Raw genomic sequence first — 21514 nt, 5'->3', positions numbered from 1 at the left:
AGTAGTCTCTTGTGATCCTTTGTATTTCTGCAGTGTCAGTTGTAGTTTCTCCTTTTTTGTTTCTAATTTTATTGATTTGAGTCCTCTCCCGTTTTTTCTTGATGAGTATGGCTAAACGTTTATCAATTTTGTTTATCTTCTCAAAGAACCAGCTTTTAGTTTTATGTTTGCTATTGTTTTCCTTATTTCTCTTTCATTTATTTCTGCTCTGATCTTTATGATTTCTTTCCCTTGGGTTATTCTGTTGTTCGTCATCTTCTTTCTCTAGTTCCTTTAAGTGTAAGGTTAAATTTTTTTTTTTTTTCTTTTGAGATTTTTCTTGTTTCTTGAGGTGAGATTGAATTGCTACAAAATTCCCTCTTAGAACTGCTTTTCTGCATCTCATAGGTTTTGGGTTGTTGTGTTTTCATTGTCATTTGTTTCTATGTATTTTTAAATTTCCTCTTTGATGTCTTCATTGGTTTCTTGGTTATTTAGTAGCGTATTGTTTAGCCTCCATGTGTTTGTGTTTTTTACAGTTTTGTTTTTTTTTCCTGTAAATGATTTCTAATCTCATAGTGTTGTGGTCAGAAAAGATGCTTGATACAATTTCAACTTTCTTAAATTTTCTGAGGTTTGATTTGTGCCCCAAGATGTGATCTATCCTGGAAAGTGTTCCATGTGTATGTGAGAAGAACTGCCACTTTCAGGTGGAAAGTCCTGTAAATATCAATTAAATCTATCTGGTCTTATGTGTCATTTAAAGCCTGTGTTTCCTTATTTATTTTCTGTCTGGATGCTCTGTCCATTGGTGTAAGGTGGGGTGTTAAAGTCCCCCACTTTAACTGTGTTACTATAAATTTCCCCTTTTATGGGTGTTAGCTTTTGCTTTATGTATTGAGATGCTCCTATATTGGGTGTATAAATATTTATTATTGTTCTATCTTCTTCTTGGATTGATGCTTTGAACATTATGTAGTATCTTTTTTTGTCTCTTGTAACAATCTTTAATTTAAAATCTATCTTGTCTGATGTCAGTATTGCGACTCCAGCTTTCTTTTGATTTCCATTTTCATGTAATATCTTTTTCCATCCCTTCACTTTTAGTCTGTATGTGTTCCTAGGTCTGAAGTGGGTCTGCTATAGACAGCATATAGACAGATCTTGTTTTTGTACCCATTCAGCCAGTCTGTGTGTTTTGGTTGGAGCATTTAAGGCATGTACATTAAAGGTAATTATCAATATGTATGTTCCTATTACCATTTTGTTAATTGTTTTGGGTTTGTTTTTGTGGTTCTTTTTCTTCTCTTGTGTTTCCTGCCTAGAGAAGTTCCTTTAACATTTGTTGTAAAGTTGTTTTGGTGGTACTGAGTTCTCTTAGCTTTTGCTTGTGTGTAAAGCTTTTGATTTCTCCATCGAATCTGAATGAGGTCCTTGCTGGGGAGAGTAATCTTGGTTGTAGGTTTTTTCCTTTCATCACTTTAAATATGTCTTGCCACTCCCTTCTGGCCTGCAGAGTTTCTGCTGAAAAATCAGGTGATAACCTTATGGGAATCCCCTTGTATGTTATTTGTTACTTTTACCTTGCTGCTTTTAATATTTTGCTTTGAATTTAATTTTTGTTAGTTTGATTAATATGTGTCTTGGCATGTTTCTCCTTGAGTTTATCCTGCCTGGGACTCTGCAGTTCATGGACTTGGGTGGCTGTTTCCCTTCTCATGTTAGGGAAGTTTTCAACTATAATCTCTTCAAATATTTTCTCAGACCCTTTCTCTTTCTATTCTTCTTCTGGGGCCACTATTATTCGAATGTTGGTGTGTTTAATATTGTCCCAGAGGTCTCTGAGACTGTCATAATTTCTTCTCACTCTTCTTTCTTTATTCTGCTCCTCAGCAGTTATTTACACCATTCTGTCTTCCAGCTCACTTATTTGTTCTTCTGCTTCAGTTATTCTGCTATTGATTCCTTCTAGTGTATTTTTCATTTCAGTTATTGTGCTATTCCTCACTGTTTGCTTGTTCTTTAGTTCTTCTAGGTCCTTGTTAATCATTTCTTGTATTTTCTCCATCTGTGCCTCCATTCTACTTCCAAGATTTTGGATCATCTTTACTATCATTACTCTGAATTCTTTTTCATGTAGGTTGCCTATTTCCTCTTCATTTATTTGGTCTTGTGTTTGATCTTCACTCCTTCATCTGTAACATATTTTTTTGTTATCTCATTTTTTTTGATGGGTGGGGCTATGTTCCTGCCCTACTGCTTGTTTGGCCTGAGGCATCCAGCATTGGAGTTTACAAGCAGTTGGGTAGAGCGGGGTCTTGGTGCCCAGATGAGGACCTTTGGGAGACCTCACACTGATCAGTATTCCCTGGGGTCTCAGGTTCTCTGTTAATCCAGGGGTTTGGACTCTGTGCTCCCACCACAGGAGCTCAGGCCCTACCCCTGGCCTGGAAACCAAGATTCCACAAGCTGCACAGTATGGCAAAAAAAAAAAAGAAAGGCAACAAACAAAAAGGAGCAGAACAATAACAAAGAATAAAAATAAAATAAAATTAGAAAAAATTAAAAATGTATTACAAAAAATAACAGTATAAGTGAAACAACAAAAAGAAGGCAAAACAGAACCACAACAGCCAAAAAAAAAAAACCTGATAAGGCCTTGGTGGTGGTTGGTGGGGTAGGCAAGGGAGGGCGGGGCTTAGGATCAGGAACTGTGCAGCCAGAAAAGGCCCTGGGAGTGGGGTAGGGGGTGGGGCTTAGGCTCAGCATGGCCAGAGGGGGCCCTGGAGGATGGCAGTTCAGGCCTGGGACCTCAGTAGGCACGCCAGGCCTGAGTGGGTGGGGGAAATGCTATCCGCATTCCCCTCTGATCCCCTGATCCCCCGAGGGTCTCTCCCTGTCCCTGCTAATCCCCACTCTGTGGGTGGGCCAGTCCTAGTGTGGGAACCCCTCTCCTCCCCCCCCACCATTTATTTTTGTTTTGTTTTTGCTAAATGAGAAGCATTTAATTCAATCTTTTTTTTAACATCTTTATTGGAGTATAACTGTTTTACAATAGTGTATTAGTTTTTCCTTTACAACAAAGTGAATCAGTTATACATATACATATGTTCCCATATCTCTTCCCTCTTGCATCACCCTCTCTCCCACCCTCCCTATCCCACCCCTCTAGGTGCTCACAAAGCACAGAGGTGATCTCCCTGTGCTATATGGCAGCTTCCCACTACCTATCTAATTTATATTTGGTAGTGTATATATGTCCCTGCCACTCTCTCACTTCGTCACAGCTTACCCTTCCCCCTCCCCATATCCTCAAGTCCATGCTCTAGTAAGTCTGTGTTTTATGCCCATCCTACCACTAATCTCTTCATGACATTTTTTTTTTTCCTTAGAGTCCATATATATGTGTTAGTATATGGTATTTGTTTTTCTCCTTCTGACTTACTTCACTCTGTATGACAGACTCCAGATCTATCCACCTCATTACAAATAACTCAGTTTCACTTCTTTTTATGGCTGAGTAATATTCCATTGTATATATGTGCCACATCTTCTTTATCCATTCATCTGTTGATGGACACTTAGGTTGGTTCCATGTCCTGGCTATTGTAAATAGAGCTGCAGTGAATATTTTGGTACATGACTCTTTTTGAATTATGGTTTTCTCAGGGTATATGCCCAGTAGTGGGATTGCTGGGTTGTACGGTAGTTCTATTTTTAGTTTTTTAAGGAACCCCCATACTGTTCTCCAAAGTGGCTGTATCACTTTACATTCCCACCAGCAGTGCAAGAGGGTTCCCTTTTCTCCACACCCTCTCCAGCATTTATTGTTTCTAGAGTTTTTGATGATGGCCAATCTGACCAGTGTGAGATGGTATCTCATTGTAGTTTTGATTTGCATTTCTCTAATGATTAATGATGTTGAACATTCTTTCATGTGTTTGTTGGCAATCGGTATATCTTCTTTGGAGAAATGTCTATTTAGTTCTTCTGCCCATTTTTGGATTGGGTTGTTTGTTTTTTTGTTATTGAGCTGCATGAGCTGCTTGTAAACTTTGGAGATTAATCCTTTGTCAGTTGCTTCATTTGCAAATATTTTCTCCCATTCTGAGGGTTGTCTTTTGGTCTTGTTTATGGTTTCCTTTGCTGTGCAAAAGCTTTTAAGTTTCATTAGGTCCCATTTGTTTATTTTTGTTTTTATTTCCATTTCTCTAGGAGATGGGTCATAAAGGATCTTGCTGTGATTTATGTAATAGAGTGTTCTGCCTATGTTTTCCTCTAAGAGTTTGATAGTGTCTGGCCTTAACATTTAGGTCTTTAACCCGTTTTGAGTTTATTTTCGTGTGTGGTGTTAGGCACTGTTCTAATTTCATACTTTTACATGTAGCTGTCCAGTTTTCCCAGCACCACTTATTGAAGAGGCTGTCTTTTCTCCACTGTATATCCTTCCCTCCTTTATCAAAGATAAGATGACCATATGTGTGTGGGTTTATCTCTGGGCTTTCTATCCTATTCCGTTGATCTATGTTTCTGTTTTTGTGCCAGTACCGTACTGTTTGATTACTGTAGCCTTGTAGTAGAGTCTGAAGTCAGGGAGCCTGATTCCTCCAGCTCCATTTTTCGTTCTCAAGATTGCTTTGGTTATTCGGGGTCTTTTGTGTTTCCATACAAATTGTGAAATTTTTTGTTCTAGTTCTGTAAAAAATGCCAGTGGTAATTTGATAGGTATCACATTGAATCTGTAGACTGCTTTGGGTAGTAGAGTCATTTTCACAATGTTGATGCTTCCAATCCAAGAACATGGTATATTTCTCCACCTATTTGTATCATCTTTAATTTCTTTCATCAGTGTCTTATAGTTTTCTGCATACAAGTCTTTTGTCTCCTTAGGTAGGTTTATTCCTAGATATTTTATTCTTTTTGTTGCAGTGGTAAATGGGAGTGTTTTCTTAATTTCCCTCTCAGATTTTTCATCATTAGTGTATAAGAATGCCAGAGATTTCTGTGCATTAATTTTGTATCCTGCTACTTTACCAAATTCATTGATTAGCTCTAGTAGTTTTCTGGTAGCATCCTTAGGATTCTCTATGTATAGTATCATGTCATCTGCAAACAGTGACAGCTTTACTTCTTCTTTTCCTATTTGGATTCCTTTTATTTCTTTTTTTTCTCTGATTGCTGTGGCTAGAACTTCCAAAACTATGTTGAATAAGAGTGGTGAGAGTGCGCAACCTTGTCTTGTTCCTGATCTTAGTGGAAATGGTTTCAGTTTTTCACCATTGAGAATGATGCTGGCTGTGGGTTTGTCATATATGGCCTTTATAATGTTGAGGAAAGTTCCCTCTATATCTACTTTCTGCAGGATTTTTATCATAAATGGGTGTTGAATTTTGTCAAAAGCTTTCTCTGCATCTATAGAGATGATCATATGGTTTTTCTCCTTCAGTTTGTTGATATGGTGTATCAAGTTGGTTGATTTGCGTATATTGAAGAATCCTTGCATTCCTGGAATAAACCCCACTTGATCATGGTGTATGATCCTTTTAATGTGCTGTTGGATTCTGTTTGCTAATATTTTTGTTGAGGATTTTTGCATCTATGTTCATCAGTGTTATTGGCCTGTAGTTTTCTTTCTTTGTGACATCTTTGTCTGGTTTTGGTATCAGGGTGATAGTGGCCTCCTAGAATGAGTTTGGGAGTGTTCCTCCCTCTGCTATCTTTTGGAAGAGTTTGAGAAGGATAGGTGTTAGCTCTTCTCTAAATGTTTGATAGAATTCGCCTGTGAAGCCATCTGGTCCTGGGCTTTTGTTTGTTGGAAGATATTTAATCACAGTTTCAATTTCAGTGCTTGTGATTGGGCTGTTCATATTTTCTATTTCTTCCTGGTTCAGTCTAGGCAGGTTGTGCATTTCTAAGAATTTGTCCATTTCTTCCAGGTTGTCCATTTTATTGGCATACAGTTGCTTGTAGTAATCTCTAATAATCATTTGTATTTCTGCAGTGTCAGTTGTTACATCTCTTTTTTCATTTCTAATTCTATTGATTTGAGTCTTCTCCCTTTTTTTCTTGATGAGTCTGGCTAATGGTTTATCAATTTTATTTATCTTCTCAAAGAACCAGCTTTTAGTTTTATTGATCTTTGCTATTGTTTCCTTCATTTCTTTTTCATTTATTTCTGATCTGATCTTTATGATTTCTTTCCTTCTGCTAAATTTGGGGTTTTTTTGTTCTTCTTTCTCTAATTGCTTTAAGTGCAAACTTAGGTTGTTTATTCGAGATGTTTCCTGTTTCTTAAGATATGATTGTATTGCTATAAACTTCCCTCTTAGAACTGCTTTTGCTGTATCCCATAGGTTTTGGGTCGTCATTTCTCCATTGTCATTTGTTTCTAAGTATTTTTGGATTTCCTCTTTGATTTCTTCAGTGATCAGTTCGTTATTAAGTAGTGTATTGTTTAGCCTCCATGTGTTTGTATTTTTACAGATCTTTTACTGTAATTGATATCTAGTCTCATAGCCTTGTTGTCGGAAAAGATACTTGATATGATTTCAATTTTCTTAAATTTTCCAAGGCTAGATTTGTGATGCAATATATGATCTATCCTGGAGAACGTTCCATGAGCACTTGAGAAAAAGATGTATTCTGTTGTTTTTGGATGGAATGTCCTATAAATATCAATTAAGTCCATCTTGTGTAATGTGTCATTTAAAGCTTGTGTTTCCTTATTTATTTTCATTTTGGATGATCTGTCCATTGGTGACAGTGGGGTGTTAAAGTCCCCTACTATGATTGTGTTACTATCGATTTCCCCTTTTATGGCTGTTAGTATTTGCCTTATGTATTGAGGTGCTCCTATGTTGTGTGCATAAATATTTACAATTGTTATATCTTCTTCTTGAGTTGATCCCTTGATCATTATGTAGTATCCTTCTTTCTCTCTTGTAATAGTCTTTATTTTAAAGTCTATTTTGTCTGATATGAGAATTGCTACTCCAGCTTTCTTCTGATTTCCATTTGCATGGAATATCTTTTTCCATCCCCTCACTTTCAGTCTGGATGTGTTCCTAGGTCTGAAGTGGGTCTCTTGTAGACAGCATATATACGGGTCTTGTTATTGTATCCATTCAGCCAGTCTGTGTCTTTTGGTGGGAGCATTTAATCCATTTACATTTAAGGTAAATATCAATATATATGTTCCTATTACCATTTACTTAATTGTTTTGGGTTGTTCTTGTAGGTCTTTTCCTTCTCTTGTGTTTCTTGCCTAGAGAAGTTCCTTTAGCATTTGTTGTAGAGCTAGTTTGGTGGCGCTGAACTCTCTCAGCTTTCGCTTGTCTGTAAAGGTTTTAATTTCTCCATCAAATCTGAATGAGATCCTTGCTGGGTAGAGTAATCTTGGTTGTAGGGTTTTTTCCTTCATCACTTTAAATATGTCCTGCCACTCCCTTCTGGCTTGTAGAGTTTCTGCTGAAAGATCAGCTGTTAACCTTATGGGGATTCCCTTGTGTGTTATTTGTTGTTTTTCCCTTGCTGCTTTTAATATGTTTTCTTTGTATTTAATTTTTGACAGTTTATTATGTGTCTTGGTGTGTTTATCCTTGGGTTTATCCTGTATGGGATTCTTTGTGCTTCCTGGACTTGATTGACTATTTCCTTTCCTATATTAGGGAAGTTTTCAACTATAATCTCTTCAAATATTTTCTCAGTCCCTTTCTTTTTCTCTTCTTCTTCTGGGACCCCTATAATTCGAATGTTGGTGCTTTTAATGTCCCAGAGGTCTCTGAGACTGTCCTCAGTTCTTTTCATTCTTTTTTCTTTATTCTGCTCTGCAGTAGTTATTTCAACTATTTTATCTTCCAGGTCACTTATCCGTCCTTCTGCCTCAGTTATTCTGCTATTAATCCCATCTAGAGTATTTTTCATTTCATTTATTGTGTTGCTCATTGTTGCTTGCTTCCTCTTTATTTCTTCTAGGTCCTTGTTAACTGTTTCTTGCAATTTGTCTATTCTATTTCCAAGATTTTGAATCATCTTTACTATCATTATTCTGAATTATTTTTCAGGTAGACTGGCTATTACCTCTTCATTTGTTAGGTCTGGTATGTTTTTACCTTGCTCCTTCACCTGCTGTGTGTTTTTCTGTCTTCTCATTTTGCTTATCTTCCTGTGTTTGGCGTCTCCTTTTTGCAGGCTGCAGGTTCATAGTTCCCGCTGTTTTTGGTGGCTGTCCCCTTGGCTGAGGTTGGTTCAGTGGGTTGAGCAGGTTTACTGGTTGGGGGGACTGGTGCCTCTGTTATGGTGGATGAGACTGGATCTTGTCTTTTTGGTGGGCAGGTCCACGTCTGGTGGTGTGTTTGGGGATATTGGTAGCCTCATCATGATTTTAGGCAGCCTCTCTGCTAATGAATGGGGCTGTAGACCTGTCTTGCTCTTTGTTGGGCATAGGGTGTCCAGCACTGTTCGTTGCTGGTCCTTGAGTGAAACTGGGTCTTGGTGTTGAGATGGAGATCTCTGGGAGATTTTCGCCGTTTGATAGTGCGTGGAGCTGGGAGGTGTCTTGTGGACCAGTGTCCTGAGCTTGGTCCTCCCACCTCAGAGATACAGCCCTGACACCTGGCTGGAGCGCCAAGAGCCTTTAATCCACATGGCTCAAAATAAAAGGGAGAAAAAATAGAAAGGAGAGAAACGGAAGGAAGAAAGGAAGGAAGAAAGCAAGAAAGGAAGGAAGGAAGGAGGAGAGGAAGAAAGGGAGGAAGGAAGGGAGGAAAGAAGGGAAGAAGGAAGGAAGGAAGGAGGGAAGAAAGGAAGGAAGCAAGGAAGAAAGAAAGGGAGAAGACAAAATAAAGTAGGATAAAGTATAGTTATTAAAATAAAAAATAATTATTAAGAAGTAAAATTTCTATTAAAAAAAAACAAAGAAAAACGGGTCGGTCTAACCCTAGAACAAATGGTGAAAGCAAAGCTATACAGACAAAATCTCACACAGCAGCACACACATACACACTCACAAAAAGAAAAAAAGGCAAAATAATAGTATATCTTGCTACCAAAGTCCACCTCCTCAACTTGGGATGATTCGTTGTCTATTCAGGTTTTCCACAGATGCAGGGCACTTCAAGTTGATTGTGGAGCTTTAATCTGCTGCTTCTGAGGCTGCTGGGAGAGACCTCCCCCTCTCCTCTTTGTTCGCACAGCTCCTGGGGTTCAGCTTTGGACTTGGCCCCGCCTCTGCGTGTAGGTCGTCCAAGGGCGTCTGCCTTTCGCTCAGACAGGACGGGGATAAAGGGGCAGCTGATTCAGGGGCTTTCGCACAGGCCGGGGGAGGGAGGGGCACGGATGTGGGGCGAGCCCACGGTGGCAGAGGCCAGCGTGACGCTGCACCGGCCTGAGGCGCACCACGCGTTCTCCCGGGGAAGCTGTCCCTGGATCCCGGGACCCCGGCAGTGGCGGGCTGTACAGGCTCCTGGAAGGGGCGGTGTGGAGAGTGACCTGTGCTCGCACACAGGCCTCTTGGTGGCAGCAGGAGCAACCCTAGCGTCCCACACCCGTCTCTACTGTCCGTATCAACAGCCGCAGCTCACGCCCGTTTCTGGAGCTTCTTTAAGCAGTGCTCTTAATCCCCTCTCCTCGTGCCCCAGGAAGCAGGGAGGGAAGAAAAGGTCTCTTGCCTCTTCGGCAGCTCCAGACTTCAACCGGACTCCCTCCCGGCCAGCCGTGGCGCACTAGCCCCTTCAGGCTGTGTTCACGCCACCAACCCCAATCCTCTCCCTGAGGTCTGACCTCCGCAGCCCAAGCCTCAGCTCCCAGCCCCCGCCTGCCCCGGCGGGTGAGCAGACGAGCCTCTCGGGCTGGTGAGTGCTGGTCGGCATCGATCCTCTGTGCGGGAATCTCTCCGCTTTGCCCTCTGCACCCTGTTGTTGTGCTCTCCTCCGCGGCTCCGAAGCTCCCCCCTCTGCCACCTGCAGTCTCCTCCCACAAAGGGGCTTCTAGCATTTGGAAACCTTTCCTCCTTCACGGCTCCCTCCCACTGGTGCGGGTCTCGTCCCTATTCTTTTGTCTCTGTTTATTCTTTTTTCTTTTGCCGTACCCAGGTACGTGGGGAGTTTCTTGCCTTTTGGGAGGTCTGAGGTCTTCTGCCAGTGTTCGGTGGGTGTTCTATAGGAGAAGTTCCACGTGTAGATGTATTTCTGATGTCTCTGTGAGGAGGAAGGAGATCTCTGCCTCTTACTCTTCTCCATCTTGAAGCCTATCCCTAATTCAATCTTTTACATTATATACTTACTTTTCCTGTTACCCAAGAATGCTTTTTTAAAATTATTGAACTATAGTTGATTTACAATATTGTGTTAGTTTGAGACATACATCAAAGTGATTCAGATATCTGTATCTATATATTTATATATCTGTATCTATCTATCTTTATATATGTATTCATTTTCAGATTCTTTTCCATTGTAGGTTATTACAAGCTACTGAATATAGTTCCCTGTGCTATACAGTAAATCCTTGTTGTTTATCTATTTTATATATAGTAGTGTGTATATGTTAATCCCAAACTCCTAATTTGTCCTCCCCCACCTTTCCCCTTTGGTAACTGTAAGTTTGTTTTCTATATTTGTGAGTCTGTTTCTGTTTTGTAAATAAGTTTAATTATATTATTTTTTTAGATTCCATATATAAGTGCTGTCATATAATATTTGTCTTTATTTGCCTTATGTCACTTAGTATGATAATCTCTAGGTCCATATCAAGGATGCTTTTAGAACATACATAGTAGGTATTCATAGTTTAAAATATCTGGGAAAAGGCTCATTTAAATTATTGAACTAGATGTTTTTCTGCTTTTTAATTTTTTAGTAAGCATTATATCTAATAACCCCATTGACATTTGGATTTGTGAGTTATCTCAGTTGGTGATCACAACTTTAGGCACTGACATTTCCATATACAGTGATATCCAGTTGACAGATGAGGAAGCAAAAACCCTGAGAGGACAAGAGGAAGAGCAAAGTCTATGACTCAGATTGTCAAACTCCTAATTCAGATGTGTTTCCATTATTCCTTTCAGAGAGATAAGGTTAGGAAAAGAAAATAAAAGGAGGGTGAAAAACATAGCATTTTAAGGTCTTCATGATTAATGCCAGTTCACTTTTTTAAGGCACGAAGTCATCATTGGATCTCCTTTGTTTTAAAAACTTCAGTGGTTCCCCTCTGCCTATTGCAAAGTTCACAGTTAGAAGGCTTTTGTAAATCTCTTTCAGTTCCCCACATACACCCAAAACCACACAACCAAACCACTTAAAAATGTACAAACACACCATATCTTTTCATTCCTCTATGCCTTTGCCTATGGTTTCTTCTCCACATATCCTTCACCCTCTTTTAATATCTATTATATTTTTACATCTATCACATAATTAATTTATTTGTTAAATGTCTATATAGTGCTTACTATGTGTGAGGCACTGTTTGAAGTGCTTCACAAATATTAACTCAGTTACTCCTCATAATAATCCCAGGAGATAAATAATATTATGCCATTTTACAGATGACAAAACTGAGGTATAGAAACTAAGGAATCAGGATTCCAGAAAAAAAGGTTCTGCTTTCAAACTGGGAACTCTTAGCCACTACAGTATGTCACATATGCATTAGGAATTTCAAAATTGAAAAACATATCACATTCAACCAACACTGATGTCTACATAGCATGCTACCAAAGGCCTCCAGGTCATAGCATTAATTACCTTGTAAATTTACCATCAACTGGAGCCTAGCTCTCATCTTTTTAAACTCAGAAACCTGATATTTTCCAGCAATCACACCAAGAACAAATCCTTCTCTTGGAGGTGGACTTGCAGTGACTTGGCCCGTGAGGTTAATATTTCAAGTTAAAATGCCAATTTATTAACTTACAGTGAAAAGTAGAACTGTCCATGATGTGGACCATTCCCATGTCAGCATGACCAGTGCCTCTGCCTCTTAGCAGTCATGTAAAAACAGACCACTCTTGGCAAATTGCTTTGATCAACATGGCATTGTAATGAGGGATATTTCTGGGATGAGCAAAAAATTCACTGGCATCAGCTAGGTTAGTGTGAGGCATCTGGACTGTGATAGCAACAGCCTAGCCAAGGGGATCAGGAAGATGTGAAGTTCATTGGCCCTTAGCCTGGGACATTGCTGGGCTGGGCACTGGCAACCTAGAATCTCTTCCATTCTCCTTTTTTTCTATGATTCTGGCCAGCGCTTTTTTTCCTTTGTTACATTCTACTGTTGAGTGCATATTAATATAGTCAATCTGGTTACAGTCAAGTCTTCAAGCCTGGGACCTTTCTATCTAAGATAGCCTTTGTGTAATTGTATTTTCAGATGACATTTTCTTTTTGATGACGTTCTTGAGACCTAACACAAATACTGTCTTGCATTTTTTACACTGAAGTATATGAATAATTTTCTTAATAGCAAAGACCAAGTCATGCTCATTCTTCTTTGTATTCCCAGAAGTAATATATAATATATAATAAATTATATAATATATAATAATATATATAATATATAATAGAAGTAATATATAATAGGAGCTCAATGGACGTGTGCTGAACAAACAAGTGATAGGGAGCAGTAAAGCATCATGGTTATGAGTGTAAGCTCTGAATGGCTCGGTTTCAAATCTCAGCTCTACTACTTAATAGTTGTGTGATTTTGGCAAGTTGCTTAACCTCCCTAAGCTTCCATTTTCTCTTCTGTAAAATGGGTATAATGATCGTACCGGGTCTCCCAGTGTTCTTGAGAAGAGTAAATAAATTAATACATATAACAAACTTAGAAATATACCTGGAATTCCATAACTATTAGTTATTAGTATGATAATTCTCTCAGAATTTCACATTTTACTTGTCTTTTTATAAGTGTGACTTATTTTGAAAGAGCAGAGTACTGCTGTTCTTAAGTGTCATCATTGAACATTTAATAAAAAATTTATTGTTTTTGTTCACAACAGTTCAGTAAAATGGAAACTCCCATATATTGCTGGTGGGAGTATGCAATGGTACAAACTTTATAGAATGCAAGGCAATATTTATCAAGAGCCTTATAAAAGTTCATTTCCTTTAGTGCTGTAATTCCCCTTCTAGAAACTTATGTGTCCTAAAGACATAATCAGAAACTTGGATAAAACATATGCATGGACATGGTTTATCACACGATCACTTATCAAACCCCAAGTTAGAAACTACTTAAATGACAAGAAATGGAAGAATGGTTACACAAGTTACATCATTTGATGGAATAGTATGTAGCTCTCAAAATGATGTCTTTAAAGTTATTTAGTAGTGTGGAAAAATACCTCAAAAAATTTTTACGTGGAAGAAAAGAAAGCTATAAAATTGTATGTGATGTTATTTCCTCTGCACCAGAAAGAAATTAATAAATCAAAGTAATAGTGATTATCTTTAGATGAGACAGCTATGGGGGATTTTTGTTCTTTTGCATCATCTTTCTTTTCTAAAACCTCCACAATGAGGATGTACTTTAGAAATGAAGATAATTCTTTAAGAATTATGACTTTCATATTCTTAGATGTGTAATTTTAAAAGCCATGTTGAATGTTAAGTCCAATTTTTATCATATTCTAAATGTAAGATCTTTCATATTAGTGAAAACTATCTTTAGTTTTATACCAGAGATAATTAAGAGAGGATTCATTTAATATTGATATTTATCAGAAAACCTTGCATTAAATCTATTTGATTAAATAAGAACTCACTATAAGTACTTACTTTGACAACTTTTGAAGCAAAATGAATGCTTAGTTTCAACGCTCATAGAGAAATCAATTTATGTATACAACTCCTTTAGATCTGATCAATTTAACATTTGATAGTAATTCCTCTAAGAGCATACTCAGAAGAAAAGAGAGGCTTTTATATTGGTAATGAGAAGAAATCATTTTTGTAACAAAACAGTTCAAGTTTGGGTCCTTCATAGGTAGTAATGAGTTGTTGGTTTTTTTTCTAGGAGCTGTGAGGGAAGAAATATCCGATATAGAACATGCAGTAATGTGGTAAGTATTAAGGTTCTAAAATTGTGATAAGGTATTTTTAAATTTAATTTTATTTATTTTTTTATACAGCAGGTTCTTATTAGTCATCCATTTTATACACATCAGTGTAAACACATCAATCCCAATCTCCCAATTCATCCCACCCCTTCCCCCACTCCCCCAACTGCTTTCCCCCCTTGGTGTCCATACGTTTCTTCTCTGCATCTGAGTCTCAATTTCTGCCCTGCAAACTGGTTCATCTGTACCATTTTTCTAGCTTCCACATATATGCATTAATATACTATACTTGTTTCTCTCTTTCTGACTTACTTCACTCTGTGTGAGAGTCTCTAGATCCATCCACATCTCAACAAATGACCCAATTTCATTCCTTTTCATGGCTGAGTAATATTCCATTGTATATATGTACCACATCTTCTTTATCCATTCATCTGTCAGTGGGCATATATGTTGCTTCCATGACCTGGATATTGTAAATAGTGCTGCAATGAACATTGGGGTGCCTGTGTCTTTTTCAATTATGGTTTTCTCTGGGTATATACCAAGTAGTGGGATTGTAGGGTCATATGGTAATTCTATTTTTAGATTTTTAAGGAACCTCCATACTGTTCTCCATAGTAGCTGTATCCCACCAACATTTCAAGAGGTTTCCCTTTTCTCCATACCCCCTCCAGCATTTGTTGTTTGTAGATTTTCTGATGATGCCCATTCTAACTGGTGTGAGGTGATACCTCACTGTAGTTTTGATTTGCATTTCTCTAATAATTAGTGATGTTGAGCAGCTTTTCATGTGCTTCTTAGCCATCTGTATGTCTTCTTTGGAGAAATGTTTATTTAGGTCTTCTGCCCATTTTTGGATTGGGTTGTTTGTTTTTTTAATATTGAGCTGCATGAGCTGTTTATATATTTTGGAGATTAATCCTTTGTCCGATGATTCATTTGCAAATATTTTATACCATTCTGAGGGTTCTCTTTTCATCTTGTTTATGGTTTCCTTTGCTGTGCAAAAGCTTTTAAGTTTCATTAGCTCCCATATGTTTATTTTTGTTTTTATTTCCATTACTCTAGGAGGTGGATCAAAAACGACCTTTCTGTGATTTATGTCAAAGAGTGTTCTTCCTATGTTTTCCTCTAAGAGTTTTATAGTGTCTGGTCTTACATTTAGGTCTTAATCCATTTTGAGTTTATTTTTTTTTGTACGGTGTTACAGAGTGTTCTAATTTCATTCTTTTACATGTAGCTATCCAGTTTTCCCAGCACCACTTATTAAAGAGACTGTCTTTTCTCCATTGTATATCATTGCCTCCTTTGTCATAGATTAGCTGATCATGGGTATGTGGGTTTATATCTGGGCTTTCTATCTCTTTCCATTGATCTATGTTTCTGTTTTTCTGCCAGTACCATATTGTCTTGATTACTGTAGCTTTGTAGTATAGTCTGAAGTCAGAGAGTCTGATTCCTCTAGCTCTGCTTTTTTCCCTCAAGACTGCTTTGGCTCTCCGGGGTCTTTTTTGTCTCCATACAAATTTTAAGATTTTTTGTTCTAGTTCTGTAAAAAATGCCATTGGTAATTTGATAGGGATTGCATTGAATTGTAGATTGCTTTGGGTAGTATAGTCATTATCACAATATTGATTCTTCCAATCCAAGAACATGGTATATCTCTCCATCTGTTGGTGTCATCTTAATTTCTTTCATCAGTGTCTTATAGTTTTCTGCATACAGGTCTTTTGTCTCCTTAGGTAGGTTTACTCCTAGGTATTTTATTCTTTTTGTTGAATTGGTAAATGGAAGTGTTTCCTTAATTTCTCTTTCATATTTTCGTCATTAGTGTATAGGAGTGCAAGAGATTTCTGTGCATTAATTTTGTATCCTGCTACTTTACTGGATTAATTGATTAGCTCTAGTAGTTTTCTGGTAGCATCTTTAGGATTCTCTATGTATAGTATCATGTCATCTGCAAACAATTACAGTTTTAATTCTTCTTTTCCAATTTGTATATCTTTTTCCTCTCTGTTTGCCATGGCTAGGACTTCCAAAAATATGTTGAATAATATGAATAATAGTGACGAGAGTGGACATCCTTGTCTTGTTCCTGATCTTAGAGGAAATGCTTTCAGTTTTTCACCATTGAGAATGATGTTTGCTGTTGGTTTGTTGTATATGGCCTTTATTATGTCGAGGTAGGTTCCCTCTATACCCACTTTCTGAAGAGTTTTTATCATAAATGGGTGTTGAAATTTGTCAAAAGGTTTTTCTGCATCTATTGAGATGATCATATGGTGTTTCTTCTTCACTTTGTTAATATGGTGTGTTACATTGATTGATTTACATATATTGAAGGATCTTTGCATCCCTGGGATAAATCCCACTTGATCATGGTGTGTGATCCTTTTAATGTGTTGTTGGAGTCTGTTTGCTGGTATTTTGTTGAGGAGTTTTGCATCTATATTCATCAGTCATATTGGTCTGTAATTTTCTTTTTTTGAGTAACTTTGTCTGGTTTTGGTGTCAGGGTGATGGTGGCCTCATAGATTGAGTTTGAGAGTGTTCCTTCCTCTGCAATTTTTTGGAAGATTTTGAGAAGGATGGGTGTTAGCTGTTCTGTAAATGTTTGATAGAATTCACCTGTGAAGCCATCTGGTCCTGGACTTCTGTTTGTTGGAAGATTTTTAATCACAGTTTCAACTTCATGACTTGTGATTGGTCTGTTCATACTTTCTATTTCTCCCTGGTCCAGTCTTGGAATGTTATACCTTTCTAAGCATTTGTCCATTTCTTCCAAGATATCCATTTTATTGGCATAGAGTTGCTTGTAGTAGTCTGTTAGGATGCTTTGTATTTTTGCAGTGTCTGTTGTAACTTCTCCTTTTTCATTTCTAATTTTATTGATTTGAGTCCTCTCCCTCTTCTTCTTGATGAGTCTGGCTAATGGTTTATCAATTTTGTTAATCTTCCCAAAGAACCAGCTTTTAGTTTTACTGATCTTTGCTATTGTTTTCTTGGTTTCTATTTCACTTATTTCTGCTCTGATCTTTATGATTTCTTTCCCTCTGCTAACTTTGGGTTTTGTTTGTTCCTCTTTCTCTAGTTCCTGTAGGTGTGAGGTTACATTATTTATTTGAGATTTTTCTTGTTTTTTGGGGTAGGCTTGTAAAGCTACAAATTTCACTCTTAAGACTGCTTTTGCTGCCATAGGTTTTGGATCATCGTATTTTCATTGTCATTTGTCTCTAGGTAGTTTTGGATTTCCCCTTTGATTTGTTCAGCAATCGCTTGGTTATTTAGTAATGTATTGTTTAGCCTCCATGTGTTTGTTTTTTACGTTTTTTTCCCTGTAAATGATTTCTAATCTCATAGCGTTTTGGTCAGAAAAGATGCTTGATATGATTTCAATTTTCCTAAATTTACTGAGGCTTGATTTGTGACCCAAGATGTGATCTAACCTGGAGAATGTTCTGTGTGCATTTGAGAAGAAAGTGTAATCTGCTGTTTTTGGATGGAATGTCCTATAAATATCGATTAAATCTATTGGTCTGTTGTGTCATTTAAAGTTTCTATTTCGTATTTATTTTCATTTTGGATGATCTGTCCATTGGTGTAAGTGAGGTGTTAAAATCCCCGCTATTAATTTGTTACTGTCGATTTAGTTTTTTATAGCTGTTATCAGTTGCCTTATGTATTGAGGTGCTCCTATGTTGGGTGCATAAATATTTATAATTTTTATAACTTCTCCTTGGATTGATCCCCTGATCATTATGTAGTGTCCTTCCTTGTCTCTTGTAAGATTCTTTATTTTAAAGTCTATTTTATCTGATATGAGTATTGCAACTCCAGCTTTCTTTTGATTTCCATTTGCATGGAATGTCTTTTTCCATCCCCTCACTTTCAGTCTTAATGTGTCCCTAGCTCTGAAGTGGGTCTCTTGTAGAAAGCATATATATGCGTCTTGTTTTTGTATCCCTTCAGCAAGCCTGTGTCTTTTGGTTGGAGCATTTAATCCATTAACGTTTAGGGTAATTATCAATACATATGTTCCTATGACCATTTTCTTAATTGTTTGGGTTTGTTTTTGTAGGTCCTTTTCTTCTCTTTTGTTTCCCACTTAGAGAAGTTCCTTTAGCATTTGTTGTAGAGCTGGTTTAGTGGTGCTGAATTCTCTTAGCTTTTGCTTGTCTGTGAAGCTTTTGATTTCTCCATCGAATCTGAATGAGATCCTTGCCAGGTAGAGTAATTTTCATTGTAGGTTCTTCCCTTTCATCACTTTAAGTATATCATGCCACTCCCTTTTGGTTTGTAGAGTTTCTGCTGAGAAATCAGCTGTTAACCTTATGGGAGTTCCCTTGTATGTTATTTGTCCTTTTCCCCTTGCTGCTTCCAATAATTTTTCTTTGTCTTTATTTTTTGCCAATTTGATTATTATGTGTCTCAGAGTGTTTCTCCTTGGGTTTATCATCTATGGGACTCTCTGTGCTTCCTGGACTTGGGTGGCTATTTCCTTTACCATGTTAGGGAAATTTTTGACTCTAATCTCTTTAAATATTTTCTCATGTCCTTTCTTTCTCTGTTCTCCTTCTGGGACCCCTATGATGTGAATGTTGTGGTGTTTAATGTTGTCCCAGAGGTCTCTTAGGCTGTCTTCATTTCTTTTCATTCTTTTTTCTTTATTCTGTTCCACAGCAATGAATTCCACCATTCTGTCATCCAGGTCACTTATCCGTTCTTCTGCCTCTGTTATTCTGCTATTGATTCCTTCTAGTGTGGTTTTCATTTCAGTTACTGTATTGTTAATCTCTGTTTGTTTGTTCTTTAATTCTTCTAGGTCTTTGTTAAACATTTCTTGCATCTTCTCGATCTTTACCTCTATTCTTTTTCCAAGGTCTTGGATAATCTTCAGTATCATTATTCTGGATTCTTTTTCTGGAAGATTGCCTATCTCCACTTCATTTATTTATTTATTTATTTTTCTTGGTTTTATCTTGTTCCTTCATCTGGTACATAGACCTCTGCTTTTTCATCTTGTCTATCTTTCTGTGAATGTGGTTTTTGTTCCACAGGCTGCAGGATTGTAATTCTTCTTGCTTCTGCTGTCTGCCCTCTCTTGCATGAGGCTATCCTGCTAGTATTGGAGGGTCTCCTGCAGAGGTGGGGGGTAGTTCTGTCTCATCATGAGGACAAGGACACTGGCAGTAGAAGTTCTTGGAATTACTTCTTGGCATGAGCCCTCCCAAAGTCCGCCATTAGCCCCACCAAGGAGCCCGGATGATAAGGTATTTTTTAAGCACTGACTAATGCTATGGAGTTTCATGTATCCTGAGCAGCAATCAACCAATTAGTATTTCAGCGAGAGTTATTTATTTCACAGTGTATGTATTATGCATATCAAAAAATAGGTATTTTTAATATTCCTCAATACAAACTTTTAATCATTTGGCCAGATTGAAACTTCAGAATAAAGACTCTCTCTGTTTCCTCTCTTCTCCTCCAGGAAAGCTTTCTGACTTTTCACATCCAGGTCTCTTGAGAACAAATAAGAGGAATGATAAAAGGGAAACCACTTGGGTATCATGAAATAAATATCAGTTAATCAAACTCAGATTTGCCGAATTCATTTGTTTAGCAAATACTATTCAGTGCCAACTGTATGAGGCACGGCACTACTACAAGGATAAATAGCATGTGGTCAATGTCTTAAAACATCTGTTTTACGGTAATGAATGTAGAAAGAAAAGACAGATGTGCACATAACCATATCCTAGGGCAAAATATGACAAACGTATTAAGAAAGGGATAAAGTTCTTGTGGGTTAAAAGCAGAGAGAAATCTGAAGGGCCTTCAAGGAGGAGGTGATTTCAGGTAGGGATAAGAAGGCTAGGAGCACTGTGACTGGCTCAGATTGGGTGGGAGGGGATGACAACCAGTTCAAATGGAGGAGACATAATGGGCAACTTTGGAGACAAGAATGTTGAAGGTGTGTTCTGAACATGAATTTGGATAGGATTGTGCTTAGCAGTATGGAAGAGAAGAATTTAAAGATATTTTGAGGTTACACCGTTACCAGATTTGAATGTTAAGCTTCTGAATTTATATTAGTTCAGTGAATAATGGAGGGTCACCAGAGATTGTGGAGCGAGAGAAGGATATTGTAGAGTTCCACTTTAAGAAGTTTAATTCTGTGGTGATATGAGGGATGCACTTGGACAGGAAACAATGAGGAGCAAGAAGTAATGAGGGCTGAAACTAGGAGGAAATAGATATAGGAGAGATCAAAATTAAGGTCACTCTGTACAACTTAACAAGTGATTTAAATGAGAGTGATGAGTTGAAATGGGAATAAAGGAAACAGAGGCATATGCATGTTTAGAGCTCTAGCACTTCCTGATCCCTCTGTTGGACAAGCTCTTTCTTTGATATTTGCATGATGGGCATCTTCCTTATTCCAATCTCAACTCAGATACCATTTCCTCAAAGAGTTTTCCTTGACCACCTTATCTAATGTGGTGGTCCCATTGCCTGGCCCCATTCCTCACAATAGTCAATCAACCACATTTTACTTTTTATTTTTAAGGACTTATCTCTACCAGAATTTATCTTATTTGATTACTTGTTGGTGTTCTGCTTTCCCACTCTCGAATGTAAACTCCATGAGGATAGAGCCTTGTTCACCTTGTCCACTCCTTCATCCCCAGTGCCTAGAACTGCTGACTTACATATATTAAGCGCGAGATAGATATTTGTTGAATACAAAATGAGTACCCATCTTCTGGAAGAACAGTGAATGTCATTATCAGAAGTACGAATATTGAGAGGAGATTTTGGAGAGGAAAACAGTAAATTTGATTTAGGGACACTGTTGAGTTTGATATGCAGGCTGGACTTGTAGGTGCTATATTCAACTAGGTTAGGGGGAATCTGATCTGAGGAAAGAGATCGGGGCTCAAGAAACAGAAGCACAAAGCAAGAAATACAGAATTTAAAGATTTGGCAATAGTTTTTGTAGGTAGAGCAAATAGAATAATGAGAGAAGGGAACCTCGGAACTTTGGTGCATGTCTGTACTCAGGAAGAAAGAAGACATAGTAAGAGATAAGCCATAAAAAGCATCATGAAAAAGGTAGCAGAAGAAATAAGACAAAATTCTTGAAGATGTTCTGTAGGATAAATGTTGCCAGAAGGTCGAAGTCTGAAAAAAAAGGCCAGTGGGGGAGCAGTTTCTCTAGTGTATTAGGAATAGAATCAGGATGGCAGTGGGTATAGCATATTAATGAGGAAATGGAATCAGTAGGTCTAAGTTATTCTTATAAAGTGTTAACAGAGACACTTCATTATTTGTAGAGTCACAGAAGGGTGGGAGGGTGTGTTGTTTTGTTTGTTTGTTTAAATAAGAGACCCCTTAAGAGATTAGTTGATCTGGAGGGAGAGATTGATGATATGTGCAGATGAGGATATACCTGATGCCACAAGTCCCAAA

At 37.8% G+C, this 21514-nt stretch overlaps 1 protein-coding gene across 6 annotated transcripts in view; it reads left to right on the top strand.

The window, feature by feature from the left end:
• ADAMTSL1 (ADAMTS like 1) overlaps positions 1–21514 on the top strand; it is a 1019582-nt gene that overhangs the window by 602997 nt on the left and 395071 nt on the right. For all 6 annotated transcript variants that reach the window (XM_067041438.1, XM_067041439.1, XM_059072941.2 and 3 more), the window contains one exon: positions 13999–14044. In XM_067041438.1, coding sequence (XP_066897539.1) covers positions 13999–14044 — 46 coding nt within the window. The remainder of the gene's footprint in view (positions 1–13998; positions 14045–21514) is intronic.

Source organism: Kogia breviceps, chromosome 8 (genome assembly GCF_026419965.1).
Source record: "Kogia breviceps isolate mKogBre1 chromosome 8, mKogBre1 haplotype 1, whole genome shotgun sequence".
Classification (NCBI taxonomy): Eukaryota; Metazoa; Chordata; class Mammalia; order Artiodactyla; family Physeteridae; genus Kogia; species Kogia breviceps.
This window is presented reverse-complemented; position numbering and strand designations above follow the sequence as displayed.